Raw genomic sequence first — 25,060 nt, forward strand, 5'->3', positions numbered from 1 at the left:
AAAAACGCCATAGCCACTTTTCCATGTCATCACAAACCATTTTTTGTAGTCCGTTTTTAGCTCAAGGAGTATTTTCGAGCAAAACAAATGTTTGCAATGGATCATGAAAAATACCTAGTTTGACCCCTAACATGCCAAAGCACATTCTTCTTTTCCTGTAGGCCTAGTAAAGTTAATGATACCCCTTGGAAAACTGAATTTCAATCATTGTGAGATGTATTAGCCCTTTACAAACACATTGGTGAAGAAATGTATTGGTAAGGAATGTATTCCCAGATTTGACATTATTCTGATAATAATCCCTGACTAATAGACGACAATTAGTAGGCCTAGTATTATTATTTAGATTTTGTTTACAGCTGTTGTTTACAACACAGTTTGGGGTGCGTTGAGTCAACGGTACAAGTAAAAAGAGGTCTGGGTGATTATTATTCTACACATTTAATATTTCAATGGTCATTAAATCAAAAACTTGATTGCCTATACTCTAGTAGAGTGACAACTGAATGTATGTATATGTCGCTCCCTGATTTGTCCACCAGAGGGTACTGTGGATCAATTTACTAGTCTAGAATGCCTTGTTCAAGGTTCAAATACTATGATCAGCCTGTACTGTACACAAGAGTTTGCTTTAAAAGCTGCAATTTTGATTGATTGATGTATTGATTGTTTCAATAATGTATTAGTCAGAAATGTAAACAGCATGTGTTACAGTCAGACATTTAGGCAAAAAGGATAACAAAAAGTCCTGGGGACTTGGTGGTCCTATATTAATCAACAACATAAAAACACAATAATACATGTCATCAACGAATTCAAGGGAAAAATTTGAAAAACTGGCAGTGAATGACACCTCATTGCGGTGGGAATTTACATTCTAGGCCTACTTCCCTTGTGGTCATGTTTTTTGGCATGCTCTTGAGTTGAATCACTGTTCTGTCAAGTAGAAGTTTTGATAGAAAGGGGACTCCCTGTTGAAGACATGGGTGGTACTTGGTGTAGTAAATCTGACAGGGACATTTTATTTCCGTGTCGCTTGCAGAGGAGAGAAGCAGAAGTAGGCTGGTACAGGCTCCTAACACAACAAAAACGGATCCATCAATTTCACTTCTGCTTCCTTATCTGAACTTTATTGGAATGGATTTTCTGTCCTATTCTGTGTGGAAACTTCTGAAAAGATGAGCTGACGGGATTTTCTTATAATGTTCTTGAGGAAGACGATGCATATATTTCTGCGGGTGAGTAATCTTTTGCACTATAAGTGTATGTATTTCACCCAGTAGCCTGTCTGTGGTTGAGAAATAAGATTTAGGCCTGATCACATGTGGACATTTGGAATAAGTTATGGGGAAAGACAACATGTAATCAGAGATGATGAAATGACAAAGTGCGTGTGTGTTTTTATTCACTGTAGGATACGTAGGCCTATAACAAATCACCATGTGCATGTAGGCCTATAACCCCCTACAAAAATTACAATATATAAATGAACAAATAAATAAATAAACAGTCTAGCCTAGTAGTAGGCCTACTGGATCTGTCTGTGTGTCTGATGATGTAGGCCTGGATTGTGTAGGCTACTATTTATGGTAGGATATCCTGTCTTTTTATAATTCGCCCCACAGTGAAGCCAAAGGCACATTTTCACATTCTATTAAAAATCAACATTATAATCAGTGTTATGATTATAAGCCTATAATTATTTATCTCCACAATATGGAATTAATATGCAATTGGAAATTAAAGCACAGTCCACAGTATTGAATGATTGATTGATTGATTGATTGATTGATTGATTGATTGTATCTCTTTCCACTCTCTTCAGTGATCAATATGGCAATGTCGTTGCTGTCCAGCTCCCCAGCAGATCCAGGGCTGATTGGTGAGTCCAGTCTGCAGAACTGGAGGGTGATCGGCTCGGGCGGATTTGGTCAAATCTTTAAGGCCAGACATCTTCAGTGGGGATGGGACGTGGCCATTAAATTATTACACCATGATGACGGGTAAGTCCATGATGAGGATTTAAAAGGACACATGTACTTCAAATCATATCACTGCCTTTGTTCTTGGACACTTCTTGCACATACACACACTCATAACAATTGTGTGTTAATGCTCATTTGAGTGTCTGTAGTGAAAAGTGAAATACCTGACTTATATTTGGACCGTTTCAATGTTTCTGAGCCGTGCTAGCAGCTCCAATACATGACTTTGTGTGTATGGTTGTATGTCCCAACCCATATGTCCCTTTTCTGATTGGACAATATGCCCCCTGTGACATCATGTGTCTATACATCATCATCATACTGTATTGTACTGTTGCGTGCTACCTGGGGGCGGGAGAGTGTTTTCTGCTGGTGTTTCAGTCCGAGTGTATCAAACGGTGCGTTCGGAAATGCGCACCGGGTGTGTGCTCAGTGTAGTGAGTGCCTAAACCCAACCCTAATCCTAACCCTAACCTCAGTAAAACTATGCCTAAACTCAACCCTAACCCTAACCTTAACCTCAGTAAAACTATGCCTAAACCTAACCCAAACCCCTAACCCTAACCACACCCGGTGCGCATTTCTGAACGCACCCTTTGATACACTCAGACTGAAACACTGAAAACACTCTCCCACCTGGGGGCAGACCTCCATTCAGAAATACCCCCACTTAGAAACATCCCCTTGAACCCACACTGTTTCAGGAAAAGTATGTTCTAGTGTGAAGTGAGCTTCACTTCACAATTCACTTCATTTTTATTTGTGGAATTAGTCCCAAAACATTGCTTCTTACTTGTATAAGTTAACTGAAAATGAAACATATTGATTCTTGAATCTTGATTCTTTCATAAATGTTTTGATTCCACAATGCATTATTACTTGCACCAGCAGAGCGTGCAAGTACTGCGTTCGGCTGTGTAGGTAGGTAACTGTGTGTGTTTAAGCCCGTAGCCAATCAGGGACCAGCTGTGCACAAGGCGCAAGTTGGCACCTCGACAGTGTGCAGTTCTAGTTTGTTTCTATATTTTAGCTGCACAAAATATATGCCTTTATTTCCTCCACATGTAGCCTACTGCACATGCACATGCACATGCACGCACGCACGCACGCACGCACGCACGCACACACGCACACACACACACACATGTCCTGAAGGAGATATTTTGCCTTTCTGCCATTCAGATGCAGGTCAGACCAGCTCCTGCTCCATGAGGCTGAACTGATGCGGCAGGGAGGGAGCCCCTACGTCATCCGGGTGCTGGGGGTGTTCCGCGGCCGCCTGCCCTTCTCCGTCTCCTCCATCCAGCTGGGCCTGGTCATGGAGTTCATGGAGAGAGGATCCCTCTCCTCCTTGCAGGTAGAGGGCTGTCACCATTATAGCATTTTACATGACGATTAATTGTCACTCAAATAATTGCGTTTATGTTTGGATTGTAAGCTTTGAAGTTGCACATGGCAGATATGACACATAACCTGAATATACAAAGAAATGACTGACATAATTGACAACTTTATACTTAAAAAGAAGATAGTGGAAATCGCAGATCTGCGCATCGCAATGCACTGTGAGCTTGTAGATCTGTTATTTCCACTATTTTTGAAAATGTTTGAAAATATATGAACATTTTCCAACATGTAAATGATTATGACGATTATGACAAAATAATTGAGATTATGTCAAATAATTGCGATTAGATGGTTATTATGTAATAATTGTGACTACTTGCAGGTCATTTTGTCCCTCCATTATTTCATTGTTATTCATTCATTTTTATGTGGACATCACACATGCAGTACAGTGAGTTGAGTAGTGACTGATTGAAAATGAAGAAGAAGACTTTATTTAGAAGTTTGCATAGGTACAGGACAGTGCAGTTCACTGGTACAAGGTCAAAAGGATAAACACCACAAGAAAGCTTTTGGCCATGCATGGGCTTCTTTAAATTGAGTTTAAATTGACTTGACTTAAGGCCTGTCCATACTGTCTCCGACCACCGATAGACGGGGAGCCACAGGCCCAAAAGCTCAAAGAATAGGGTTTTACCTGTGACGTCATGACATACTTTTTATTTTTGTTTTTTCTATTAATTTGGTCATTAAGGTACACAGAATGAGAGGCCTGCTCTGTCGGAAACATTGCGAAAAAAAAGTTATGTCCATTTGTATCACTGTCCCATCGACTTCACTATACAGGAAAGAAACACACCAACATAAATATGCTTTAAGTAGCATGTGAGGGGTCAAACTAGGGGTTCTTGATGATTCTGAATCCATTGCAAGCATTTGTTTTGCATGAAAAACATTCCTTGGGCTAGAAAACGGACCAAAATAACGGTGAAAAGTGATGACTCATCACTTTTCACAGGTTTGAGAGGCTGAAATCTAGCCCAAGGAATGTTTTTCATGCAAAACAAATGCTTGCAATGGATTCAGAATCATGAAGAACCCTTAGTTTGACCCCTCACATGCTACTTCAAGCATATTTTTTGGTGTGTTTTTTCCAGTATAGTGAAGTCAATGGGAAACTTTTTTTTCGCAATGTTTCCGGCAGAGCAGGCCTCTCATTCTATGCACCTTATTGACCAAATTAATAGGAAAAACTAAAATTTGGAGTATGTCATGACATCACAGGTCTTCTCTCATTTTGGCACAGTGGCTCCCCGGCTACGAACCTTTCGTCTGAAAAAGTTCCGACTTTCCGAAGTGCAGTTTTCCAAACGTTTTTCAGAAGTTGCAAGTGACGTCATGTTGTAGTTGAACCGGACCGGACAAGTTTGGTGGTCGGACACAGTGTGGACAGGCCTTAAAAAATCCCGTTGTGCCCTCTCCCTCGCCAGGACACTCTACACAGCCCCCTGCCATGTGCCCTGGTGTTTCGACTGGCTCACCAAGTGGCCATGGGCATGAACTACCTCCACAGCCTCACCCCTCCCATCCTCCACCTGGACCTGAAGCCCAGCAACGTGCTGCTGGACACATACATCAATGTCAAGGTGAGACCCAGTCACTCAACCCCACCTCCATTCGCTGTCATGAGAATAGAGGGAGCATTGCTCATGATCAAGGTGCTGCTATATTGCTCGCTCAGCTGCAGTCCATGAAGCCTAATTTATGCTCCGTCCCATGACGGTGTCGCGCACAGAGAACGGCCAAGAATAGCAGACCTCCAAGCTCACATATCGGTTGCATCCGCGACCGTGACGTGAGCTTGTATATCAGCTACTCTCGTCCCTCATGCATTGGAGTCCATTGGAGTAAAATAGTGACATTTTGCCACCTAGCAACATGGCATGCACACTACATCGTTTTAATCATTGTTGCGTGTCCGCCTAAACGCAGGATAAAATGTGGGAACGCAACAAAATGTTACCATTTTCTCTACAGACCGTTGTCGAGTAAACGTGGCCTGAAATTCCCAAAACGATTGGGCAAAAATAGCCAATCTACAAGCTCATTGTGCGTGTAGCTTGGTGGAGCTTGTAGATGTGCTCAGTGGGGGGCTGGCCTTCTGGCATACAGGGCATTTGCCCGGTGGGCCGCTAGGCTAGGGGGCCGGGGGGGCTGGTGTCCCAAAAAAAATAGAATAAAAAAACTGTAAAAATATCTGTAAAAAAATATCGGTCAGAATTAGCCAAAGTTCTGACACATTTTGGCACTAATCATGTTCATACTCCGCTTGTTGGTGGTGAAAACTGTACGCTAACAATTTATGGATAGTTGTGTAGTTATCCTTTATGTTGTCTGTAAAAAGTTGTGGTATTAAAATTGTAGTACCAGTCCGTCCCTGGATGTGCTATTTTTTGCTGAATGTTGGCCCCCAAAATAGTGACACTAGGGGGGTCATTACATGAGGTCGATTTTTTTGTAGACGATAGTTTTTACTATTGATTCGGCCATTTTGACACACGGAGACGCGGTTTCATGACCCTAACCGATACTTTTCGGAATTCGGCTCTGAAAGTGCATTTCTGCGGTTTCGCATCAGTTTCGCAACGGTGTAATATCGGAATTCGGCCGTGAGGGAGAGTGCGATGATGTCATAGCACCCCCTCCTCTGCTCCCCTTCCCCTGCTGCATATAAGTGTCAGTCTGTCAGACTAACCGAAAATGTATTATTATTATTTGTGTTGTTCTAGGCCTAATTAAAACCCAGAAAATAGCCCAGTGATCTATAAGCACAAACCTCATTTGAAAAATGTCAGGAGTAGTCTATATGAAAGCCTTTTAAAAATTTCTAATTACGCACAAGTCGTCGCACCTGGGCTGGTACCCTAGCTGGCCTGTCGGAGTTGCAACAGCTCTCCTCTCCGCAAAGTTAAATTAAACCATTAGGCTATGGTATTCCATTCTAAGCAAAGCAAACCAATGATTAATGACTATTTTGCGTTCCCCTTTTTCAACTTCTCACCAAAAAATACTGGATTAATTCTTCATGCACCGCGCCACATCACAGACGCAGCGGACTTCAGGTAATTAGTGAGTTATTGTAATATGCTGAGTCTTGCAGACAGACAGACAGACAGACAGACAGACAGACAGACAGACAGACAGACAGACAGACAGACAGACAGAATAAACATAACTGTCCAGTCAGTCAGAGACCATCACAAAAACTTCCTCCATATCCTCGCTCCCTCTCCTCCAGTCAAAGAAATCATGTCGCTTTTTCTCTCCAGTGCTTCTAGCCTCCTCTTAAGGCACGCATGTTGCTTCCAAAGTAGGCAATTTACTTAAAGCCATAACGGAAGGCTATGATTGTGACTTCCAGTGAAATAACAGACTGCCAGTGGCGTATGGCGTCAGTTCATTAATTTATTCCGTTAGTTTATTTTGCGACGGAGACGGCACATCATCCTCCATTGCGCCGCATCCCAGTGCAGTGCGTCAGTTCAGTAAGAGCTAAGGTATGGCAACATGACTGTTGTCTGGTCTTGCACGTGCAAGGCACGCATGCAAGACAGTCATGTTGCCAATACTTAGCAACAGGCATGATGAATTTATTTTAAGAAGTACATTTTATTATTTTCCCTTGTAATCAAGGTATGGTAGACTACCATACCCATATGTGCCTCTGTAGGCTACTCCGTTAGCTGGTGCGTTATACTTTGTTGCAGATAGAAGACAGAACTCACTTAATATAGCCCATCCCCATAGATAATGTCCAGAAATATGCTCCATAGGCTATAAATGTTCCGACCTTCATCTTCCAGGTGACTTTTGTTGGTGTTTCACTTCACCTCGCTAAAAACCTCCTTTTGCGGGACTCATTGAATATGCGAACAGACGATAATAATATGGATTTGGGAGCATAGCCTAATTACAAAGCATGTCTCATTAAAAACAATATATATTTTATAGTTGAAGGGTAAATACACAGTATAGGCCTATGTAGGCTGGGAACATGACACATTTTGCTTGAATTCATGCGTTGTCAACTTGTAGTAGTCTATAAACACAGAAAAACGAACCAACAACAAGGTGTAAACGCGACGTTTTTTGGGTAATAAATCCAAAACGAGACCGGCAGCGTTTCCAATCGTCCTGGTATAAAGACCCCCTAGGATTCATGTGGTTAAGATGCTCTGAAGCCTCATCTACCTGCACACCTGCTGGCCTGGAATTGGTGTCTCTCCCAGTGGCGTCAGTTCAGAAAAAGCTAAGGTGTGGCAACATGACTGGTGCCTTCGCGCGCGTGCAAGACACCAGTCATGTTGCCACACCGTAGCAACAGGCATGATACATTTATTTTAAGAATACATTACATTTTTTCCCCCCGTTTCTACGGTTTCTTGGGCTGAATATGGCAGCCTGGAACGGTTGTTCAAGTGCAGCTAAACTTGGCATAGCATAGGCTATAGTAAACGTGCCACAATTAACAATAACGAATTGCACCTGTACCCTGTACCATTTTGTCAAGATGGGGAGAATACAAGTGTGGAGAATATCATTATAATACCTTGTTAAAGTGACCATTTAGTAAAATGTTGCATTAAGTAGTTATTTTACTGTAATTTAACAACATAATAACCAGAACAGATAGACAAAGAGACATTCATGGATTTATATTTAAAAGTAACTTTTATGTTCCCCCCTGGACCCAGGGTATGGCAGCTGCATACCCCTGCCATACCCAATTGACGCCCCTGGTCTCTCCACCCTTTCACTGAAGCAGGCACGAGGCCACCTAGCTGATTCCCCTCATGCTGTCAATCCAAGCCATCTAATCAGGGACTTGCTAGACCTGTGATGCGATGCCAGCTGCTCAGGTCTCTCAAGCCTGGCAACTTCTTCCCAATCCGTGTCTGACTGGCAGGGGTGTGCAGAGAATTTTAGAGAGGCAGGGGTTGACATTTCTAAAAGGGCCTTTTGGTGAATATATTGAAAATAGCGCGACGCGTTGGAGGTTGGAGGTCGGCTATTTTCCGTACTTGATACCACACTAAACTAAGGATAAAAAATGCAATACTGGAGACACAGTGAGGGCAATTATTTCAACATAAGATGCTGTATTTAAATTCTGGAGAGTTTTGACAAGGCAAGGCAATTCTCTCGAATGCTTCTTTCAGGTATGGCTTGGAAAGAGGGCATTTGCATTTATTTCACCATAGTAAAAACTGCATTCATGGTCTGGAGAGGGCACTTTTTACAGACAGGTAAAGGGCAAGGGCTCAAGCCCCATTTGATGTCTATGTGTGCACATGCCTGCTGACTGGCTATCATTACAGGCCCCACACAGGAATCTGTCACCTGTTCGTCCTTTCCGTTCATGAAAATGTACTTTTGGACATTGTTCAAATATATTTTTGAATTTCCATCTGCTGCTAAGCAGCTATATAGGTCACCTACCTATATATGCCTTTTGAGTTGTTGTTACCTGAACTTGTGAAAACAGCAACACGCATGAATGACACCTATCGACTCCTAAAACAGTGGCATTCAATTTCCAAAACCTTCCTTTTTCGTTATTATTCTAAAAACGACAGTGAAAATAGCTGATCTACAAGCGTTGTGTGCTTGTAGATCGTCTATTTTCACTAGTTTTGTGCGACGGTCTTGAATGATGAAGCAGGGAGTTACTTTACGAAAAAAAAAGTACACATTTGAAACTTGGAGATGTAAGTGGTAGAAAAGCAATTTACCATGAGAGGGAGTGGGTTGTTGGCTGATTTCCCTGAAACAGTGGTAAATCAGCCAACAACCCACGACCCTCAAATGGTATATTGCTTTTCTACCACTTCTACCATATAAATGAAAGAAAACACAGTTGTAACTTGCAAGGTTATTTAGTTACAATCAGCTGCAATACAACAGTGGGCGGGGTACATGAGCCAACACAAGATTGTTGACTGATTTACCACTGTTTTAAGCCAATCAGAATCCAGTATCTAAACATGTGACCACAAAAAGTGGTAGAAACAAGGTTTCTGTCATGCAGTGACGATATTGGCTTTTACTCTCTTTCTTTTTATTATTATTATTTATTATTATCTCTCTATTCCCCTCTCTTTATTCCTCCAGCTCACAGACTTTGGCCTGGCCAAGTTTTACAGCAGCGTGACGCGGGCGTCCAATAGGGATGGTGGTGAGGAGGGGGGGACCATCAACTACATGCCTCCGGAGGCCTTCGACTTATCATACAGACCCACCCGCGCCTCTGACGTCTATAGGTATTCACATATTCCTTGTGTGCAGGGGCGTCGCATCAAATTCTGGGCCCCGGGTACAAGGATTCACTCACATTTTGTGCTTTAACTATTGAAAAATAGCAGATAGACAAGTGCCGCGCTGCAAGCTTGTAGATCTGCTATTTTTTGAAAATCGTGAAAAGATCTTTGAAAAACCCATGTTTCTATGTGAGTGGTGCTCAAACTTTTTCATGTGAAGGACCCCCAAAATGATATGTATTTGGCCACGGACCACCTTCTCAAAATATTTAGTTCCAGGGACCTCCCAGAAGCAAAATTTGAGTTACAAATGTTCACTTAAAAAAGACATATATTCAAAGATTTGCATGCACACATTTTCATGACTTTTCAAAAATAGCAGATCTACAAGCTTGCAGCGCGGCACCGAGTGCTGCGCTGTGAGCTTGTATATCTGCTATTTTTGCCAGACCCATGAAATGGGTAGGCCTACATAAGCAAATGTCTGTCCGGGTTTTCTATATAAAGGGTATATATGATGATGACATGATGATGACATACCTATAAAAGGCATGATGTCATAAATGATGATGACAGACAGGGGGTCTGGCACAACCAGGTTGACCTGGTCTAGTTCAATAGCTAAAGTATAAAATAATGAAGGCCCCTCCACCTTGGGCCCTAGTAACCCAGTCCCACTCCCCCCCCCCCCCCCTTGTGACACCCCTGCTTGTGTGTTCTTATTGCGTTCCTGTTGACATAAATAATTATGCACCACCCACCACCCACAGAAAGTGTGTGACGATGACAGGGTTTTGTTTGTATGTAAGGTAATTGTTGGATGTCTCTCTTTTTTCACGTTAGTTATGGCATTCTTTTGTGGTCCATCGCGACGGGGGAACAACCATACGCCAGTGAGTGATTCTCTCACATCCGTCCGTCCGTCCGTCCGTCCGTCCGTCCGTCTATGTCTCCTTTCTTTTTTCATGCTCTCTCATTTCTTGTCTTAATGTACTCTCTCCTCCCATCTCCCCCTCCTCAAATCATCATAACTGTCTCAGCCTCACAGGTGCCACTATTATGTGACTAATGTTACCTATAAATAAAATAGAAACAGCATTATTTGCAAGTACGTTTTCCGCTACTAATGTTTCTCTTCTCTTCTCTTCTCTTCTCTTCTCTTCTCTTCTCTTCTCTCCTCTCCTCTCCTCTCCTCTCCTCTCCTCTTCTCTCCTCTCCTCTCCTCTTCTCTTCTCTTCTCTTCTCTTCTCTTCTCTCGACAACAACTAGGCCTGTCACAATTATTACATAATCGTCTAATGACAATTATTTGACATAACGGCAATTGTTTTGTCATAATCATCATAATTGTTTCCGTTTTCAAAAACAGTGAAATAGCAGACTACAAGATCACAATGCATCACAATGCGACGCATTGTGAGCTTGTTTATCGGCTATTTCCACTATCAATGCTATTTTCTAAGTATAAAGTTGTCAAACGTGTCATTTCTTGGTATATTTAGGTTATGTGTCATGTCTGCCATGTGCAACTTCAAAGCCTACAAGCCAAACAGAAATGTAATTGTCAACAACAAAAACACAATTAAATCGTTAATCGCAATTGTTTGAGTGACAATTTGTAATCGTCATAATCGTGACAGCCCTATCAACAACCTTTCCCCTCCCCTCTCTCAGATGCCATCCCCAGCATCGTAAGGCTACGTATCCCCAAGGGAGACAGGCCTTCCCCGATAGAGATCAACCGAGCGCAGGCCCATGCAGGAATGGAGGACCTGGTGAAACTCATGGAGAGGTGCTGGCTCCCTGAACCCGCCCAGAGACCCCCGTTCGGAGGTGAGAATTCCACCCTGCAAGAGCCACCCAACCACTTTTCAACCTATCTTCATATACTTGGTCCTCACTAAAAAATAGCTTTTCTTTTCTTTCTTTTTTTTCCCTCATTTGATGGTTGTGGGCAGGTCAGAAACCGATCGTCTTGTGACATCATCGATTGGGAATCCAAGCTAATAGAAAATGCAGGCTTTCTACTCCAGAAAAGTTGCAATGTTAAAGTGGAAGCCATTGTTCTCGCGATAATAAAAATCGATGGATTTCTGAACTTCCCACAGCTCTCCTAAGAGACTTGGACAGAGTAGATTTTTTTTTGCTATTTTATTATGAACATTAGTGAGGACCTATTATATGAAGATGGGTTGAAAAGTGGCAAAGTCCTCCTATTGATTGTTTTGTTGTCGCAGTATAGGTTTATTTATTCTTCCATTTCTCATTTAATTGTTGAGTTTGTCCTTTCATTCATAGTTATAGACCTCTGACCTATAAAGTGGGAAATAGCACTAAACAGTAGGCTATAGCAGTGGTTCTCAACCTTTTCCGGCCGCGACCCCCCAAAAAAATCATATTTTAACTGGGGACCCCCACCCTGACGAGCAATAAGAGTTGAGCCATTACATTTTGTATAACACGGTTCGCCTTGCGAGGTGTTGTGAGCATGTAGATCGTCTATTTTCACAAATGCCTCTAGTATTTGACTATGTTTAATTTGTCATTTTAGAGGTATTAAAAAGACCTTTAGAAATGTGCAGATACCCTCTATACACTTTATGTTGGTTTCTTTACTGTTGAGTGAGAAAACAATATTGTACATTAAGTAAATCATCTGGGGACCCTCCAAAATAATTTGGGGACCCCCCTGGGGATCCCGACCCACAAGTTAAGAAGCACTGCACTATAGAATGTTACGGTAGAATCAATCTGGGAACCCATCGTCAAATGAAGAACAGCGCCCTCTCTATTTTATTCCGTAGCGTCAGAGAATCTGTCTTGAGAGATTAGAATAGAATAGAATAATTTAGGTATAGCAGAGCTCGAAACGAGAAATTCTATGTCTCCCCCAGGGCCCAAACTAGTGAAAATAGCCAATCTACAATGTTATTCCCTCTATATAATGGATTTCGATTTTTACGGAATTATGACAAAATGGTGATTTTTTGTGGATTTATTTGAACATCTTTTGAAATGATAATTAAAAACAAATTGTGGGGAAAATGAAGGGGTATTGAATCGCGACCCATAAAACATTTGGGAAACACTGGTCTGAGGAATCGACTGCAGTCTCAGTCTGTCTGACGAGCTGTATCAACCTTCTGTCTATATGTTGTTCCCAGAATGCACTGCTGCGACAGAAGGCCTGTATGAGAGGCACAGGCCTGCGATTAACGACGCCGTACACCAAGTGCTGGTGAAACTGGTAATACATAAGTACACACTGACAACACTCCCTTGTTCACTTTTAAATTGATGTTGTTACAGCCTATATGAAATAGGGCTATAAAGTGGTTTATGTATGTTTTATATTACTATAATTTATGTCTGCAAAGTAACTAGTAACTAAAGTTTTCAAATAATTATAGTGGAGTAAAAGTACAATATTTGGATCCGAGACGTATAAGTTAAAGTATTGGAAATTGGAAAAGTACAAAATACTTCAAAAGTGTACTTAAAGTAAATGTACTTAGTTACTTTACACCACTGAGTGCACGTACACCATACATACCACACCGTACAAAAACGTTATTTCTTTCTTTCTTTCTTTCTTTCTTTCTTTCTTTCTTTCCCAGGACCAAAAGCGGGAAGAAAGAATTACAGAGCGCACTACAACAAGTCACACCACTCAAGCATTAGGTTTGTGCGTCTTTGAAAATACTTTCTAGAAGTAACGTGATGTCCCTTCTAAATTCTATTCCGCTCTCCCTGAATATCTATGGTTTAGGTACAGTAGGAATGCTTAACCTATTGATTGTTTTGTTGTCACAGTATAGGTTTATTTATTCTCCCATTTCTCATTTAATTGTTGCGTTTGTCCTGTCTTCATACTTACATTAATTTGCCTTTTCTTATACTTCATCTTTTTAGCGAGTCCCAATGGCATGAACATGTCCAACCATGTGTTGACAGGACCTCCACCAAAGCAGGTAAGAGTTATTTTCCACAGTGGAACATCCCAGTCTGGTGTGGTCGGAGAGGTACACACTACAGCAGGCACGTGCACACATAGACATGAAAGGGGGCTTGAGCCCCTGCCCTTTTATCTGTCTGTAAAAAGTGCCCTTTCCAGACCTTGAATGCAGTTTTTACTGTGGTGGAAGTAATGCAAATGCCCTAGTCAAAAGTAAACTCAACTTAACTTGAATGCAGCATCTTATGTTGACAGAATTGTCCTCTCTGTGTAGAAATTCATGACATTACAACACATCTCCAGCATTGACTTGATTCATTATGCTTAGTTCAGTGTGGTAATAATTCCGAAAATAGCCGACCTCCAAGCTCACAACGCGTCGCAGTGCGACACGTTGGGAGAGTGTTTTTGCAGGTCTTTGAGTCTGAGTGTATCAAAAAAGCAACTGGGTTAAGCACCTGTTGGTCCGACCAGTATAACATTCACCAGATTAGCATTCACCAGCGTCGGCAGGTTAGCATTTCACCAGGTTAGCATTTACCAGCGTTGGCAGGTTAGCATTTCACCAGGTTAGCATTTACCAGCGTTGGCAGGTTAGCATTTCACCAGGTTAGCATTCACCAGCGTTAGTTTTACTGAGGTTACGGTTAGGGTTAAGGTTAGGTTTAGGTGTATCTCCGTCCCCCAGACTTTCGTCACCTCTGCGCAGCCAATCACAAGCTTCGGTCTGCCTTAACCCAGTTGCCTTTTTGATACACTCGGACTGAACAACCTGCAAAAAACACTCTCCCGCGACGCGTTGTGAGCTTGGAGCCGGAGGTCTGCTATTTTCTGTATTTTCACCAAAAGGCCATTTTAGGAATTTCAGCCTCTGCCTCTCTAACATTCTCTGCACGTCCCTGCAGTACAGGTTCACAGGAACACCCATAGGTGCCACTCTCTTCTCTTTACACCAGTACAGAGAGAGTGGTGACTGTGACACTGACCACTCAATTTCTGAATCATGTTGCTTATTTTCAGTTCCCCTAAGTTAGTGCTAAAAATAGCACTATGTTGCAGACAGTAGAACAGATCACGTGGTGCACTTTTAAAAGGCGAAACATTTAAATAATTAAGTGTTACCTTAATAAAGATAGCACAGTAACTTTGGCTTAAAATGTTAAATATACAGTGTATAGGACACAATACAACATTAGTTGTTCACACTTAAATATGAGCAAATGTTGCATTTCTTTTTAAGATATATTGATGTAACTAGTACTACATACATGTCGGTGTGCTATACATATTGTAAATTGATGCATGTATTAACTACTAATGACCAACAATCGTAGTAGTGACCCTCTGTAAAATGCATTCAAAGCTTTTATTTTCCCCCCCTGGACCCAGGGTATGGCAGCTGCATACCCCTGCCATACCCAATTGACGCCTCTGACCACAATGTGACAATACACAATAGAGCACATTATGACAAAAGCACTGTGCAAAATGCACTCAAAAGGCGTTGCCATGCAACGTTACATCTCCACTTCCTTTTTCGTTGCAGGAAACGGCTGCTGGTTCGACCGTGACTCAACGAGACAAACACATCATAAAAGGTGAAAAGGAAGTCGAAGTAGGGCTTGCTTTACTGTCAAACCACGAGTCGAAACCACCAAATTCTACGGTAGAAAGGGGAAAGTTCTCATACTCTGCAAGAAAAACACTATTCGTTCACACTCAATTTTGTACTGAGTGTTGAAATACTGTTAAATCGTTAAATAAATATCCCAATTTCAAGATTCTTGGACCAAATTAAAGTGTATGAGAAATGTTGTCACCCTTGTCTCATATCTTTGCTGTCGGGCAAAAACCTCTTATCTTATGTTTTGTTATTGTTTTGTTTTTTTCGTAAATTAATACCTCACTTGATCGTACTACAGCAGGGGTGTTTTATAGGGCCCGCGGATTAATTCCTAAATTGGATTAGAAATGGCCCGTCAGCTCTGTCAAACAAGAATATTTTCCCGGAGTATAATTTGTCAGGATTCCCTGTTCCCTGTTGTCTCATTCTGAAAGGCTATTTTATTGTATTTTTACCTTGTCAAATGTAACCTTGCTAAGTTGTTTGTGTTTTGTTCAAAGCACACACCTGACAAAAGACCATTGATATTAAATATTGATGATGATTGTTAAATAAAAGTGTTCAAATGCGATGCATATGTTGTGACTTTGTAATGGTCCCAACGTAATTATGTCAGGAGATGTAGTCGGTACTTGTAGTCGGTGTTTTTAATATTTTCTAATGTGGCCCCCTTTGAAAATAGTTTGGACACCCCATGCACAGCGTCACACAAACGCATTAAAAGCAACACATCTGCAAGCTCGAAATGCGGTGCGATTTGTCGATCGGCTACTTTTCATGTTTTTGATGAATCCTGAACAGTTTTGGACAGTTTTGGTGGTTTCCACCCGACAGAGACGACACGTTTCATCCATTTCACCCATTAAAAGGTAGTGAGGTTGTTACAATGTATATCGTCACTGTCGGGCCGAAACCTCGTATCTCCAAGTTTCAAATTTGTGCATTTTTTCGCAAAGTAAAGCCCTGCTTCACCATACAAGGCCGTCGCACAAAAGTAGTGAAAACGGCAGATCTACAAGCACACAATGTGCTTGTAGATCGTCTGTTTTCACTAGTTCAAATCATTTTTAAAATGATAAATACAAAACAAACGGTTTTGGACATACAAGGTTTCCACCCGACAACGACGATATTTTGGTGTTTGGTTCTGGTTTTAGATGATGTCGTCCATTGACTTTTCAGGCTGGACTTACACATATGCGTGAAACATCTTCTCCGTATCGTCTGAGAATGGCCACTGGGGGCGCCGTACTAATGCATTGTCAATGGAAGGTTGTTTGGTTTTTTGTCTCTAGCTCAACCACAGCCTGTCTTTTGGCCAAGAGACACGGCAACGACAAAACACCAAACAACCTTCCATAGGCCAATTATTTGTTTACAAACATTGAGACTGAATGCACAGCTGACTGTATCATGTAATCAATTCCCAACAGATCCCCAGACCTGTTGTTTTGGGGAGCACTGGTTATTCAACCTCCTCTTGTGTGCTAGTGAGGTGCTCCCATGGGTGCGCCCTTATCGAGACATACTTCATTGTGCAACAGTGTTCCACGTCAACCGAGTAGCTGATATACAAACTCACATAGCGTCACCAATGCAACCCTTCTGAGCTTGGAGGTCTGCGGCTCTGCGCGCGACACCGTCGCAGGACGGAGCATAATTAGGCTTCATGGACTGCAGCTGGGCGAGCAGTAGACGCTCTGGTGATCCAGTGGATCGGGTGGGTGATCAAGAGGAGCGCTCCCTCTGTTCTGATGACGGTGAATAGAGGTGGGGTTTGAAGGACAACTGTTTTGAATCGCTATTATTGTTTACAATCAACAGAAACTAAGGATTATATATTTCAAGAGTGAGAATTTACAGTAAAAATCCTAAGCATTCTTCCTCCACACTGGGAGAAAAACGGCATCTGAAAGTTTGATGGAATGCATTTTTAAACACGAGTGCCATCCATTGCATCCTATGAACGGTGGGGTTCATTTGGTGCCGACCGGCGTGCGCATACTGGTTTATATCAATGTGACGTGGACCATTAAGGCATATATAGACAATGCATTAGTACGGCGCCCCCAGTGGCCATTCTCAGACGATACTGAGAAGATGTTTCACGCAAATGTCTGTACGGCGCCTAGAGATCAAATGGTTCTGCTTTTGTCGTTGGCAGGCCAGACCTCATGTCAGCCAATCAGAGGCCTTCATGCCGTTCCCGCACACTCATCGCCCAATCCCAAAGTGACCACCGCCGATCAAAAGCAGAGGTCAGCATCTTCTCCCGTGGCCGAGAACAGGACTCCTCATCCACCGTTCCGGCTTAGGCCAAGCCCCGCTTCTGGACACTACCAGGTGGGTGCATTCTATTGGAAGGCCAGTGATTGTGGGGGCCATGAGGTCAGTTGGAATGGAGGGTTTGATACATTTGATTTCTCTTCTGAGCAGGCGAATATCCTCTCCTCCCTAGCTCAGCCTAGTTCTGAGGACAGCTGTCCCCCTATTGTTATAACTATCGATGAAGTTCGCAAGGTGTTTAAGAGCATTAAGGTGAACAAGGGACCTGGGCCTGATGGTATCGACCCTCGTACCTTTAAGGTCTGTGCTGATCAGTTGTGTCAGGTCTTTTCATTCACTGTTCACTGTCTTTACCAGCTCTTCCTGCTATGTGGTTAACGCCATGTCTTGTTCCTATTCCTAAAAAGAACAATGTACGTAATAGCCTCACTAACATGAGACCTATTGCTATAACATGCCACATCATGAAGTGTTTTGAAAGGGTTGTGTTGGGCCACCTTAGAGAGCAGGTGGCTCCTTATTTAGATCCCTTGCAATTTGCATACAGGAAGCGGGTAGGTGTTGATGATGCACTGATTGTTATGTTACATCACACAAAATCTGTGCCAAAGACAGACGGTCGCTTCGCCAGACGCTCCGTCTAACAGTAACATTTTAACAGCATTTAAACCAGTTTTATGCTATCAGCCTTTTTACCAACTCCTGGATCCTAACTTGGTGGAATATTCTCTCCTACCTCCTATGCGATCTCAGTGATCAGGACTATAGATTTTATTTTATCTATGGACTGTACCCACCCTGGCTGGCTGGCTGTGGCTCGTTTTTAGCCTAGACGCCAGTTTAGCTAGGGGCGTGCTAGCTGTGGTTTGTTTTTAGCCTAGAAGCTAGCTACTACATCTTCAACATGCCTCCAAGGACGAAGGAAATGGGTGACATCAGAAATGAGCTCCGTTCCATCACGAGCCTGGTCACAGACCTACTCACCCGAAAATCGCTCCTCCAGGACCGCCTTAAGACTCTAGAAGCCCCGAGTGCCAGCGCTGTACACCGGGTGCCCGCCGCGGCTGTCCACAGGCCGGGAGGTAGTGCCTCGGGTACCGGCAAGCTCAAACCGGGGCCCGTACGTGCTGCCTCCTGGGTCTCTGTGGTAAAGAGTCAGCATCGGAGGTTGTCCTTCTTCGATCCGTCTGGATCAGAGGCTTGCAGCATGGCCGATATATTCCCGTGCTCGAATTTCTACGCTCCGCTCCAGGATTCAGCGGCTACGGCCAACTCTCCAGGGAATCCACCAACGCACCCCAGCTTGCTGTCCCGTCCAGGGAAACGTTCCGGTCCCGACTCCTCTTCTGGCTCCTCAACTCGCTCCCTCACAACGACCCCCATACCTGGACGCGGCGGCCGCGAAGGAAAACGGCCCCGTCTTCTCCCACCAAGTCTGCCCACGCCAAACGTCTCCCTCTCGGTCATCCACCCAACAACGCCAGGTATTGTGTCCACTGCTCCTGGTCGGGCTGACCCTCCCCCTCCCTCATCAGTTCCAGCTGTGTCCAACACCCTGTCACTCCACACGAGATCGGCTGCATCGATCTCAATCAACACGGACCTCCCCTTCACTTCTTCACCAGATTACATCATTTTAGGAGATTCTATAATCCGCGAAGTTACAATTCCTAACAGTATCACCTATTCATTTTCTGGTGCCAAAATTGTTGACCTAATTCCCCACATTCCAATCATTCTCCAAAGTCACCCCTCTGCCCACACAATGATTTTAAATGTAGGCTTCAATGACATTAGGTGCAAACAAGCATCAAAAATGAGGTCAGACTATGAGGTCCTGGCAAATACAATTGAAAATTTAAATAAATCTGTTATTTTTCTGGGCCTAATCCCCTCCCTCCACCGTGGCCCTGAAATTTTCAGTCGCATTTATTGCGCTGACAACTGGCTGCAAATTTTCTGCCAAGCCTGCGGCTATGGTTATATTAGCAATTTTGACAATTTTTGGAAAACTCCATCACTCTACCGTGACCTAGTACACCCCAACCAGAGTGGCAAAAAAGTCCTGGCAAGCAACATTTCCCACTATCTTGCAACGGAATGACGCCAGCCAATACGTAATCCCCCTTTAGCTAGTTACCAAGATTACTCACAAATTCCTGTACTCATTTCTCATAGACCATCAGCCACTACTGGACCCCCGCCCAACACCAGAAGAGCAAATCTTGGAAATATCACTCCGCTCAATCCATCCCACCAGCCACACTCTCTCCCAGACCCCCTGAGTCCCAAAACCATCAAAATGGCCTTGTTAAATGCACGCTCTATCACCCAATCAACATTCCTCCTAAATGACTTTTTTACTGCTAATAACCTGGACATATTCTGTATCACTGAAACATGGCAAATGTCAGACGAATACATGTCACTAATAGAATTATGCCCACCGAAATGTTCTTTCACTTGTGTCTCCAGGCCAGCCGGGTCAAATACAGGGGGCGGCCTGGCACTTGTATACAGAGACTGTTTCCCTTCTAGGTTGGTAAATGCTGGTTCTTATAGCTCCTTTGAACTTTTAATCACTAAGGTAGGGCGCAAAAATCCATTTTATTGTATTTTAATTTACCGGCCCCCTGGTTTTAGCAGCTCTTTTTTATCTGATTTTAGCGACCTTTTAACCACCATTATTAAGTTTGAGAGATTTATTTTACTTGGTGATTTTAATTTTCATATTAATAAGAGCACAGATATCGCTGCAGTGAATTTTATCAGTCTTACAGAATCTTTTAATCTTGTACAACATGTCTCAGGTCCCACACACAATAAGGGCAACACTCTGGATCTTGTTTTTAGCTTTGGTTTAGATGTGGACAACATTGTTGCAAACGACATGACCACGACTGACCATAAATCCCTAGTTTTTAATATATCTTTTAATCCGGACTGTATGGCCGGGACGCGAGTTAAAAACTCACGCCTGATAAATGAACGGTCAGCCCAAAAATTCTCAGCTGCTTTTAACAGTCTGACACTGCCTCCCAACGACAACAGAGATATTGATATTTTAGTCCATAGTTTTAACTCCCACTGCTTAGATATTTTAGATGTAGTCGCTCCTTTTAAATCTTGCACTGTCCGCACTTTAAATAAAGCTCCGTGGTTAAATGACGACATTCGCTGTCTACGCAGGAAGTGTAGAAGCGTTGAGCGCCGGTGGAAGTCCTCTAATCTTGAGGTCCACCGTTTACATCTCAAAACTCTTTTTAATGATTTTAACTCCATGGTCAAGGAGGCTAGAGCTGCTTATTTCGCCAAATTAATCACCTCCAGCAGGCGAAACCCTAAAGTACTATTTGACACAATCAATAACATTGTATGTCCACAAACACCTGACCCCCCTGTTTTTTCAGTAAATGATTGTAATAACTTTCTCATGTTCTTTGTGAACAAAGTTGTCAGCATCAGGGCAAGCATCATCCCCTCCCCTCCCACTCCTCATCTAGTTCCTGACCATCAGTCCATTCTGGACTCCTTTGTTCCGGTTTCAATCAGTCAATTAACAGAGCTTGTGACTAGCATGAAAACCTCCTCTAGTCCACTAGATGTCATTCCAAAGACTTTTTTAAAGGATGTTTTTACCACCATAGGCCCATCTCTGCTCAACATTTTAAACCTCTCTTTAGTCTCTGGACAGGTCCCCTCCTATTTTAAAACCGCCACTGTACATCCACTTTTAAAAAAACCTGGCTTAGATCCTGAATCTCCCAGCAATTATCGGCCGATTTCTAAGCTCCCTTTTATTTCAAAAATTTTAGAGAAAATCGTTGCCAATCAACTTTTAACAGTTTTAAATGACCACAGCATTTTAGATAAATTCCAGTCAGGTTTTAGACAAATGCACTCAACTGAGACAGCCCTTTTAAGAGTATCTAGTGATTTAATGATGGCCTCGGATGTAGGTAAAGGCACAATTCTGGTGCTTCTGGATATGAGTGCCGCTTTTGACACGCTGGACCACAATGTTTTAATAAATAGGCTTAGAAACCAGGTGGGAATCACAGGGAGGGCCCTAGATTGGTTTTCTTCTTATCTCGAAGATAGGAGTTTTTCAGTGGCTGTAGGCACACATGTGTCAACCTCCTCTCCCCTTTCATTTGGGGTCCCCCAGGGCTCAGTCCTAGGCCCAACCCTATTTGCACTTTATATGTTACCGCTAGGTCACCTTATCAGCACTTTTAACGGAATGTCTTATCACTTTTATGCAGACGACATACAACTTTATTATTCTTTTAATTCTAAGAGCCCGGATGATTTTAATTTTAATATCTTACATGAATGCTTGTCAGCCATAAAGGCCTGGTTATCGGAAAACTTCCTCCAGTTAAATGAGGCCAAGACAGAGGTGCTTATTGTTGCTCCAGAAAGCATTATTCCAAAGGTAATTGACTGTATCGGCCCCCTAAAAGACAATGTCCGCCCTAACCTCAGAAACCTTGGTGTCAATTTTAATCAATCCATGCACCTCGATACCCATATCTGTTCAATAACCCGGTCATGTTTTTTCCACCTTAGGAACATTGCTAAACTTAGATCAATTGTCACGTACCCCGAACTGGAAATGATCATTCATGCTTTTGTTTCATCTCGGCTTGACTACTGTAACTCACTTTTCACCTGCCTCAGCAAAGCCTCCATGGACCGCCTACAACTAATCCAAAATACTGCCGCCAGACTTCTCACCAGGTCCAGTAGAAGGTGCCACATCACCCCTGTCCTGGCCTCCCTGCACTGGCTCCCCATTAATTTCAGGGTCCAGTTCAAAGTCCTAGTGCTCGCTTACAGAGCTCTGCATGATCAGGCTCCGAGCTACCTAAAAGATCTGGTCAATCGCTATGAGCCTGAAAGGGCCCTAAGGTCTGCTGAGCAGGGTCTATTAATAATTCCAAGGACTCATTTAAAAACAAAAGGTGATAAGGCTTTTCAAGCTGTTGCCCCCAAACTTTGGAACGCTCTTCCACAAGCCTTGAGATTTGCAGCCTCTGTCGATATTTTTAAAAAGAACCTCAAAACATTATTATTTGAACAGGCATTTGTAAATGGGATTTGATTCTAATGTATATGTCTTAGTAACTAACTGTATAGCCTGTTTCCTACTTGCCTTGTTTTTATTTTGTTTTTTATTGTGTTTTTTCTCTCAATGCCTGTACAGCACTTTGTGAGATCTCTCTGTAAAAGGTGCTATATAAATAACATTTACTTACTTACTTACTTACTTACATGTACACTCACCTTCAATCAACTGCCAGTTCTGTTAGGGTCATGTTTTTTGATTTTTCTAGTGCCTTCAACACTATACAGCCACATATCCTAGCTAATAAATTGAGGCAGTATAAACGGCATAATTCAACCATTACCTGGTGCATGAAATATCTAGTGCCTTGACCTCAGTTTGTTAAGCTAGATGATGCTGTATCAGATGTCATCTGGACCAAAACTGGAGTCCCTCAGGGAACCGTTTTAGCTCCTTTTTTATTTGTCCTCTATACTGCAGATTGTAGGCATAGTGAGGCAAAGTGTCACATGCAGAAATTCTCTGATGACACTGTTCTAATCGGTCTCATCAACAAGGATGACGATCGGGCCTATAAAAAGGAAATCGACCTATTTGTTCGCTGGTGCGATGATAACTTTCTACTGCTTAATGTAGAAAAGACCAAAGAGCTTGTTGTTAACTTTTGTAAAAAGAAGGTACCTATCTCACAGTCATCATCAAAGGGCAGGAGGTAGAAATAGTTCAGTCCTACAAGTATCTTGGTGTCCACTTGGACAGGAAGCTGGACTGGAAGATGAACACAGATTCTGTGTTCAAGAAAGCTCAGTCTAGACCTTTCCACTTGAGAAAGCTCAGATCCTTTGAGATCAGTAGGCCACTCCTTCATGTATTCTACCAAGGTATCCTTGCTAGTGTCCTCTTTTATGCTGTGCTCTGCTGGGGGGGCAGCATCACGGCTGATGATAAAAACCGAATCAATAAATTGATTAAAAAGGCTGGCTCAGTGATTGGCCTCCCTCAGGATACTTTGGATATCACTATAGCCAAGCGAATGAGGACCAATTTTTTTTTGAGAGGGTGTCATGTCATTTGTAGAGTCTGTTATTGTTACTTGTTGTGTATTTGTATGTTTGTTATATGTTGTCATTGATTTTGTGTATTTGTATTCGCTCTGGTGGCAAAACATGTTTCCCTTCGGGGACTAAGCAATAAACCCATACCATACCATACCATACCATACCATACCATACCATACCATACCATACCATACAATTCAAATAAAATACTTATATTGTTAGGCATCTCCCTGTTTTGGGACTTTCATTTTCAATATCTTTTCCATTTTTTCAAAAATAAAGGGAAAAATAAGAGAACAGTGAAAATAGCAGAGAGATAAGCTCACAACATGTCGTGCTGTCAGGGCCATTCTTAACCCATTAAAACATGGAATTATTATATACTTTAGATATTCAAAAATAGCATATAATACACAGTGCGGAGTGTCAGGCTGCGAGCTTATAGATCTGCTATTTTTTTAAAGTTTTGAAAGTTTGTGCAAATCTTTGAATGTATATTTTTCAAAGCATACTCAAATCTCCAGGTGGTCCCTGGAACAAGCTATTTTTAGATGGGGGCCCGCGGCCAATTACATGTAATTCCGGGGCTGCTTGACATGAAAACGTTTGAGTACCACGGATTTAGAAGAAGGAAGACATTATAGAATCAGGTCAGAAGTATTCAAAGACTTGCACAAACTTCCACGATTTTTCTAAAATAGCAGATCTACACGCTCGCAGCGCTGTGAGCTTTGCTATTTTTCAATAGCTAAAGCATATGGTTAAAGCGATTAAAGTCTAATGCGTTAAAAGTCTCATGATCCGCTGTGCTCCTAAATTGCAGCGTCAGTTCTCGAACCCGGAGACGTCCGGCCATCGCTCCCACTCCGCCGGTGGAATGTCCATCGTGATGAGCAGCGTGATGGGCCTGCAGATCGGCAACAACAACCACATGTACGTCAGCGAGAGGCGGCGGCACCCCACAGCGCCACCTAGCGCCAACGTCCCAACGCCGCCGCAGCCAGCAAGTCCCACGCAAAAACCTAAACCTAAAAAGACTTAAGAAATCAGGACGCGTGTGTGAACGATTCACAGAGACTTGCCATGTTTCTCATGATTGTTTTTTTCTTTGACCGTGTTCCTCTTTTTCATGAAGTCATGATTTGCCAGATGTTGGCATAATCTTTTTTATGGCATTATTTTAATTTTCCTCAACCATCTTATTTTTGTATCTGTTTCAAGCTCATAGCTAAATATGAGCTTGTAGATCTGCTATTTTAGAAAAATCATGAACATTTGTGCAAATCTTTGAATATATATTTTTCAAAGCAAACATTTGCAACTCAAATCTCTGCTTCTGGGGGTCCCTGGAACAATATATTTTTGAGATGGGGGTCTGTGTGGTCAAATACATATAATTCTAGGGGTCCTTGACATG

At 42.5% G+C, this 25,060-nt stretch overlaps 1 protein-coding gene across 1 annotated transcript; it reads left to right on the top strand.

The window, feature by feature from the left end:
* Positions 1-1,167: 1,167 nt before the first annotated feature.
* On the top strand, positions 1,168-24,685 carry ripk3 (receptor-interacting serine-threonine kinase 3; the record flags this gene model as incomplete). The annotated part of the gene is made up of 13 exons (XM_080741687.1): positions 1,168-1,238; positions 1,826-2,003; positions 3,168-3,342; positions 4,823-4,978; positions 9,504-9,652; positions 10,493-10,542; positions 11,324-11,482; positions 12,814-12,896; positions 13,267-13,330; positions 13,562-13,620; positions 15,151-15,202; positions 17,393-17,571; positions 24,467-24,685. Exons 2-13 carry the CDS (start codon positions 1,834-1,836, stop codon positions 24,683-24,685), a joined length of 1,515 nt encoding a protein of 504 aa, XP_080597813.1. The 5' UTR covers positions 1,168-1,238; positions 1,826-1,833.
* Positions 24,686-25,060: the final 375 nt, after the last annotated feature.

This window comes from Nannobrachium achirus (genome assembly GCF_963921795.1).
Source record: "Nannobrachium achirus genome assembly, chromosome: 14".
NCBI classification, from domain to species: domain Eukaryota; kingdom Metazoa; phylum Chordata; class Actinopteri; order Myctophiformes; family Myctophidae; genus Nannobrachium; species Nannobrachium achirus.